The sequence below is a fragment of the Gadus chalcogrammus genome, chromosome 7, assembly GCF_026213295.1.
Source record: "Gadus chalcogrammus isolate NIFS_2021 chromosome 7, NIFS_Gcha_1.0, whole genome shotgun sequence".
In the NCBI taxonomy this organism is placed as follows: domain Eukaryota; kingdom Metazoa; phylum Chordata; class Actinopteri; order Gadiformes; family Gadidae; genus Gadus; species Gadus chalcogrammus.
The window spans coordinates 5645388-5652808 of record NC_079418.1 but is presented as its reverse complement, the minus strand read 5'-3'; the positions used below and the strand labels follow the sequence as shown (position 1 = coordinate 5652808).

At 45.2% G+C, this 7421-nt stretch overlaps 1 protein-coding gene across 1 annotated transcript; it reads left to right on the top strand.

Moving 5' to 3' along the window:
• Positions 1-810: 810 nt before the first annotated feature.
• On the top strand, positions 811-3131 carry LOC130385534 (piggyBac transposable element-derived protein 4-like). Its single transcript, XM_056594056.1, has 3 exons — positions 811-891; positions 1198-1364; positions 2003-3131. Exons 1-3 carry the CDS (start codon positions 811-813, stop codon positions 3129-3131), a joined length of 1377 nt encoding a protein of 458 aa, XP_056450031.1.
• Positions 3132-7421: the final 4290 nt, after the last annotated feature.

The window sequence follows — 7421 nt, the reverse complement described above, 5'->3', positions numbered from 1 at the left end:
TGTTAATTTACTTGTTTTTTGTAAGCCTTTACGCTAAAAACTGTTTAGCGTATACATCGTTTAGCCGACAGGAACTTTTGGACATCGGTTTATGCAAATCCGTCAACTTTACGGACGAATTCGGTCTCATCTCGGAAATAGCCAGGACAGCGGAGCCAACTGACAAACGGAGCCGGAGCATCAACGGACAGCAGCGGCGTCACAGATGTAAACAGAGAGGGTCGCGCGGAGGTCTGAATGCTAGGCTAAAGCTAGCGCCTCACAGACCATCTCTTCCCAGCATCTTTCTCGCCAATGTCCAATCCCTGACTAACAAAATGGATGAACTGCGACTGAGGATCACCACCAACAAATGGATTATGGACAGCAACATCATGATTTTCACAGAAACCTGGCTCAACAGCAACGTTACGGATAGCGCCATCGATCTAGCAGAACGCTACGCTCTCCGTGCAGACAGAACGAAGGAGTCCGGTAAGACTAGAGGTGGGGGTCTGTGTATTTATGTTAACCCATTCGTGCCGGATGCTGCGCGGCGCAGCATTGCATCTCCCGCCGGTTGCTGCGTAGCGCAGCTTTGAGTCTCCTGCCGGCTGCTGCGTAGCGCAGCATTGATGATATGTCGTCATTTTCTTGACGCATGCAGCATAGAATGCACTATCATTGGTTCAAAAACATATGAGGTGGGTCTTGTGGGTCTTTAAAAACCACGTGACCACCCAAATGTCGTCGTTGGCCGACAATCACGTCAATCAAATAAAATCGCAAACCTATAAATAAAATAAATAAATAAATAAATCCCCGGCAAAAATGGCTAGCAACGAGTACTGTGACAGCGACGGCAGCGATGTGGAGTTGGGAGAGAGTGTGGAGTTTGAGAGGGAGGTGGAGGTAGAAGGTTTTGTACCTGATGATCCTTTGGATCGAGCCCAGGAGTGGGAATTTTGGGTCGAAGGAGAGGAGGAGGACGACGAAGACTATGCGGGATTTCAGGTGGACTGGACGACGGATGGATACATGCCCCGAAATCCAAGGCAGTTACCGCAAAAACCGGGACCGAAGCAGCCGATTGCCGTGGATGAAACCCCCCTTGGGGTGTTTTCACGGATAGTCGACGATGAACTTTGGGACATGTTGGTGACCCAAACTAATTTATATGCGGATCAGACGCGCGGCCAAACCCCATCCAATTCGAAGTGGAACCCCATCTCCAAAACCGAGATGAAAACGTTTGTCGGGCTCTGCTTCACTTTTGGGGTCCTGAAACTGCCAGCACGCCGGGATTATTGGAGGCAGACCAAGTGGCTGTACCAAACACACGTCCCCAAGGCCATGGCACGGGATCGTTTTGACATGATCTGGAGGTAATGATTTGTATTCTTGCGCTCTCTTCCGAGTTCCTATGTCTTACGGTAGCGTTAGCGCACTGACGTCTCCTTCATGGCCAGTAATGATAGTGGTGCTACAGCCTTCTGCTACTATTGATATAATAATGCCATAATAATTAAATAGCATAATAAATAGCAGTGTTGGGCAGTAGCTTCACTACTTGTAGAGAAGATAGTAGGGCTTTGACTCCGAACTTTGTTATTCGAATATATTTCGAATATCAAAAAAAATAATCAAAACAAACTAATATTAAGCAGCCCTAATTATTCGAATATTAATATTAATAAACAAACAAACTTCGAATATGATTTTTGGGCAAAAGTCAAAGCCCTAGAAGATGGTAACTTACTACAATCCTCAGAAGCTTGGTGGTAGCTTCACTTTATCATGAATCAAGTAACCTGTATTTATTTGTAACATTTTAGTATTATTAAATTATATTTGTAATGGCAAAACTAGCTTGGCCACATAAGATACGATTTCCTGGGGTATTTCTCTGGCTAAACACAGCACAACCGTTTGTAGTATTGCCAATATCCCTGCATCATACAACATACAACAAATATGATGGCAATGTTAGGCATAAACTCATTAATCTTATGTGCATTTTTAGATGTCTCCATCTCCAAGATAACATGGACCCTGCTGTGGACAAGTCCGACAAGCTCTGGAAGCTCCGGGGATTCATGGACCTCCTCCTTGCCAAATTCCAGGATCTCTATGAGGTCAATGGCTTTGTCACCGTGGATGAGTCCATGGTGAAGTTCAAGGGACGCCTGGCCTTCCGGCAGTACCTCCCCATGAAGCCAGTAAAGTGGGGAGTAAAGGTGTGGGTGATGGCGGAAAGTAAGACAGGCTATGTCAATAATTTACAAGTTTACACGGGGGCCATTCAGGGTAAGGCTGAGAAAGACCTGGCTCACAGAATTGTGATGGACCTGGCCAAACCTTACTTTGGATCCAACCTCACCATATACATGGATAACTTTTACACCGGTGTCCCATTGATGGTGGACCTCAAGAACAGGGGGGTACAAGCTTGTGGGACGGTGCGTGCCAATAGAAAGGGCCTCCCCAAGAGCAAGGACCTCACGAAGCAGGCTGGCATGAACAGGCACCAATTCAAGCTGGCGCAGCAGGATGACCTGACCTTCTGCATATGGCAGGACACCAAGGCAGTGATGGTCCTGTCAAATTTCCATGACCCGACAGCTTTTGGGTCAGTAAGGAGGAAGGCGAATGGTCAACGCCAAGTGGAGGTTCGTGTGCCAGCCTGCCTTGCTGACTACCAGCAGCACATGAAGGGGGTAGACCTGCTGGACCAGATGGTGGGATACTACCAGATCCAGCATAGGTCTACAAAGTGGTGGAGGAGGCTTTTTTTTAATTTCCTCACGGTGGCGTGCTACAATGCCTTTGTGGCTGCCAGGTCTGCAGGAGGAGCCGACTGGAAATATAGGAGGGGGGGCTACAAAGACTGGCTGGAGGATCTGACCATGGAGCTGATCGTCCCGGTCACCAAAAGAAGTGCTCCCCAGGTGCTCCCCACAAGCCCAATTGGAGCTTCTGCTGAGCATGACCTGGTCCAGCTAAACACAAAGAGGAAGACCTGCAGGGAGTGTTCTCTGAAGCACAGCAGCACCGACGTGCGTCCTGGGTCCACGCTGATGGGGTGCAGGCAGTGTGACCTTCCTCTGCACCGCGAGTGCTTCACGCATCACGTCCTTCGCCACGAGAGATGATGTGTGTGTGTGTGTGCGTGCGTGCGTGCGTGCGTGCGTGCGTGCGTGCGTGCGTGCGTGCGTGCGTGCGTGCGTGCGTGCGTGCGTGCGTGCGTGCGTTTAAAAAGGAGGGATGTGAGCCATGGAGCTCAGACTGAGAATGTTCCCAGTTCTGTCTCAGGACTTTCCCCACTTCTTTCCCACCTCCTATCATACCAAGGTGCCTTGTTCTGTGTGTTGGCATGTTTTAAAATGTTATTTGTTATTTGTGATATGTTATTTGATGATGTAAAGTATTTTTCCTTACCAATCTGATTTTGAGATTCTTTATAAAAATGAGTTGCTATGTTAATGCTAAAGGAGCATGTTTTAATACAACATGTGAGTCTTACCTTTAAAATGCAATTTATTTCATGTTTCTATGTGCTACAGAGGCTTAGATATTAAGGTTTTCATAGACGTTGACAATTCTTAGTATTTTTCAGAAAACCCTCAGGAGATAAGGACATTTATATCTATTATACATAGGTTTTTATAGGCGTTTTAGGAGTAAATGGGTTAACAAAGCTTGGTGCACGGACACTACCACCATCGAGAGTCACTGCTCGGATAACATAGAATATCTCATGCTGAAATGTAGACCTTTCTATCTGCCCAGAGAGTTTACATCCACCATTGTGACTGCAGCCTACATTCCCCCGGACGCTAATGCTGCATTTGCAATGAAAGAACTGCACAATGCAATTAGTAAACAACAGACTCTGACCCCCGAGGCAGCCTTTATTGTTGCGGGTGACTTCAACCACTCCAACCTAAAGTCTGTGCTCCCCAAATTCCGCCAACATGTCTCCTGCCCCACTAGAGTAGACAAGACATTAGACCATGTATACACAAACATAGCTGATGCTTACAAAGCCGTCCCCCTCCCCCACCTTGGTCAATCTGACCACCTCTCTTTGTTCCTACTGTTATGAACCTACATTTGATACTTTGTTTCTGAATTGTTTTGTTTTGTTTTGACATGATTCTGTATTTTATTTGTGGTCAAGGAAATCTAATTTGTTTTTGGTCAATCAGACCAGCATGCAAGTTTGAACTGGAGAAATTGAGATTGGAAGGAGACAGAGAGGATAGAGAAAAAGAAAGAGAAAGACATGAAAGAATGGAAAAAGAACGAATGTTGATTGAGCGAGAAAGAATTGGACTGGAAAGAGAGAAATTAGAAAAACAACTTGAGTTGGCAAAGCTTGAAAAAGCAGAACCATTAAGGGGAAATAGATTCAGTGCTAGCAGAGAAGTGAGGTTAGTGCCTCCTTTTGATGAGCTGGAGGTTGACAAATATTTTCAGCATTTTGAAAAAGTGGCTGAGTGTTTAAAGTGGCCTACAGAATATTGGCCCTTGATGCTGCAAAGTGTGATAAAAGGAAAAGCACAACGAGCCTATTCAGCTTTGTCTGTTGATGATGCCTCAAGTTATGATGTGGTTAAGCAAGCCATTTTGACAGCTTACGAGTTGGTTCCAGAGGCATATAGGCAGAAATTTCGTGGTCTCAGAAAGACTGATGACCAGACATATGGTGAATTTGCTCATGACAAAGAGGTGTTTTTTGAGCGTTGGTGTGCATCTAAAGCTGTCAATAATGATGTCAGATTGTTGAAAGACTTGATGCTGGTTGAGGAATTTAAGCGGTGTGTGAAGGATGATATTAAGTCTTATCTTGATGAGAAAGATGCGTCCACACTACGTGAAGCTGCTAAGTTTGCAGATGAGTATTCACTCGCGCACAAATCTAAGTTTGGGTCTCATGATAGGCTATATCAACCCAAGCAGGGTAGTAGTAAACCATATTTCGCACATGCAATGGATGTTGGAGGAAGAAGTGCCTATATTAAGAACAGGTTCAGTGACACCAAGAAGGAGTTCCCCACGGGTCCTATTTGTCATTATTGTAAGAAACCAGGTCAGAACTCTTTGACAGAGATGCCTATTGAGTGTGGTTCAATGGAATCATGTTGTCCTGACATTGCTAAAAAAGCTGAGTCATCTGATCTTCCGAGGGAAGAGTTCCTTCCTTTCGTGTCTGAGGGATTTGTTTCTTCGAGTGAAAATTCTGCTCCTCGACCCATTCGAATTCTCCGCGATACTGGGGCTTCCCAGTCGCTTTTGTTAGGAGAGGCATCCTGTGACAATGAAGACACTGAAATGGGTGACTTCATTCTTGTTCAGGGGATTGAGGGGAGAATTGTAACTGTACCTCTGCACTCTGTGTTTCTGAAGTCAGACTTAGTAACAGGACCAGTTAAAGTGGGGCTTATGTCCAGCCTCCCTATCAAAGGTATTTCTCTTTTACTCGGCAACGACCTAGCTGGTGGGAAAGTTGTCCCCTCGGTTCAGTTAACCTCTAAGCCGAGCACTGAAGATGAGTCTAATTTAGACATTGATATTTTCCCTTCATGTGCAGTGACTCGAGCTATGGCCAAAAAGGCAAAAGAAGAGGAGGACTCTGTGCAATCTAGCACTTTGTTAAAACAAGACCATGATCCTTCAGAGCAGGGGTCAGATCGTGGCTCTAGTAAGAGTTCAGGTTTTGATGAGCTGTCAAATACATTTCTTAGTACAGTCATTGAGAAGTACAGTTGTAAGTCACCACCAGACGCTGGGAACGATTTACAATTGTCTGATGATTTATCTTTGTCAAGAAAGCAATTGATCACTGGGCAAAGCAGTGATCCCGAGATTGCTGAATTGAGAGGAAAAGCTCTCCCAGTGGACGAAATTGTCAAAGTACCAGTTGGTTATGACCTCAAAGATGGGGTTCTGAGACGGAAATGGCGTCCCCCTGATATTCCTGCCAATGAAGATTGGGCAGTCGTCAATCAGGTTGTCGTACCTAAAGTTCACACTTGTCAAGTGGTGGGTAAGCACAACTTAGGCCCTCCTGTAGCACCATTGAAACCGATCCCAGCCTTTGGTGAACCTTTCTCCAGGGTTATTGTGAATTGCATAGGAGCTTTACCCAGGACAAGAACTGGAAATGTGTACACGCTGACTATCATGTGTGCCTCAAGAAGGTTCCCTGAAGCAATTCCACTTAGGAGTATCAAGGAAGTTACTATTTCTAGGGCCTTTAAAAAAAAAGAGAGGAATAGGGAAAAAGAGAAAGAGAGGAAGGAAAAGACTAGAGAAAAGAAAGAGAGAAGAAGGAAAAAGAAAGAAAAAGAAAAAAAAAAAAACAGAAGGAAGAATAAGGGAAGGAAAAAGGAAAAAAGATGGGAAACAAAAGCAGAAGATTGTTAAACTGGAGTTTAATTTTGCAAGAGTATGATACGGTAATCAAGCATATCAAGGGTAAAGATAATGTCATTGCTGATTGTCTATCTCGGTGTTAAGATGTTAAAATTGTAGATAGACCTGTCTGAAAATGTTGATCTATCGGATCAAATTTTTCCCTTTTAAGGGGGAAGGTGTTATAAACCTACATTTGATACTTTGTTTCTGAATTGTTTTGTTTTGTTTTGACATGATTCTGTATTTTATTTGTGGTCAAGGAAATCTAATTTGTTTTTGGTCAATCAGACCAGCATGCGTGATTAGCGATGTTGATTGGTGATTGGCCCATTCCTGATTACACGCAGTATATAGAGCAGAGAGTTACGGACAGAGGGGGCTTGACTCTATCCGCGCCGATCCACGCCCGTGGATGCCCTATCGTTTGGACGCCACATCTATTCCAGAGCTTTCGTGGACGTCGTGTTTTTTGGAACGCCAACACCTTCACCTCCTCCCTCGTGACGCGGACGTCTCTTCACCCCCTCCGCTCTCGTGGACGCCTGGGTTTTTTTGTATCGTTTGGACGCTCTCCGACGCTCCGTGGTCGCGATGGACTTTGTGTTTAGGGAACCGTGTAATCTTTGATGTAACTTTGTGAATAATAACATGTCTAAATAATTCCGTTGAAGATAAATATCGGTAACTCATCTATGACTCTCTGTCTGCCTTTGCTGCCACTGTTGACACGTAACACTACTGCCTAAGTACTCCCCACTCATCAGACGGGTGAAACCCACAGTGAGGACAGTCAAGGTTTGGCCAGAGGGTGCAGACTCTGCACTTCAGCAGTGCTTTGGTAGCACTGTCTGGAGGGATTTTGCCACTCAGGCCACCATCGACTCCCACACGGACATTGATATATACGCATCCTCTGTTCTGAAACGTATGAACTCTGAAATCAACAGTGTCACCACCCTCAAACGGATTACCACATTCCCTAACCAGAAGCCATGGATGAACAGAGAGGTCAGACTCCTATT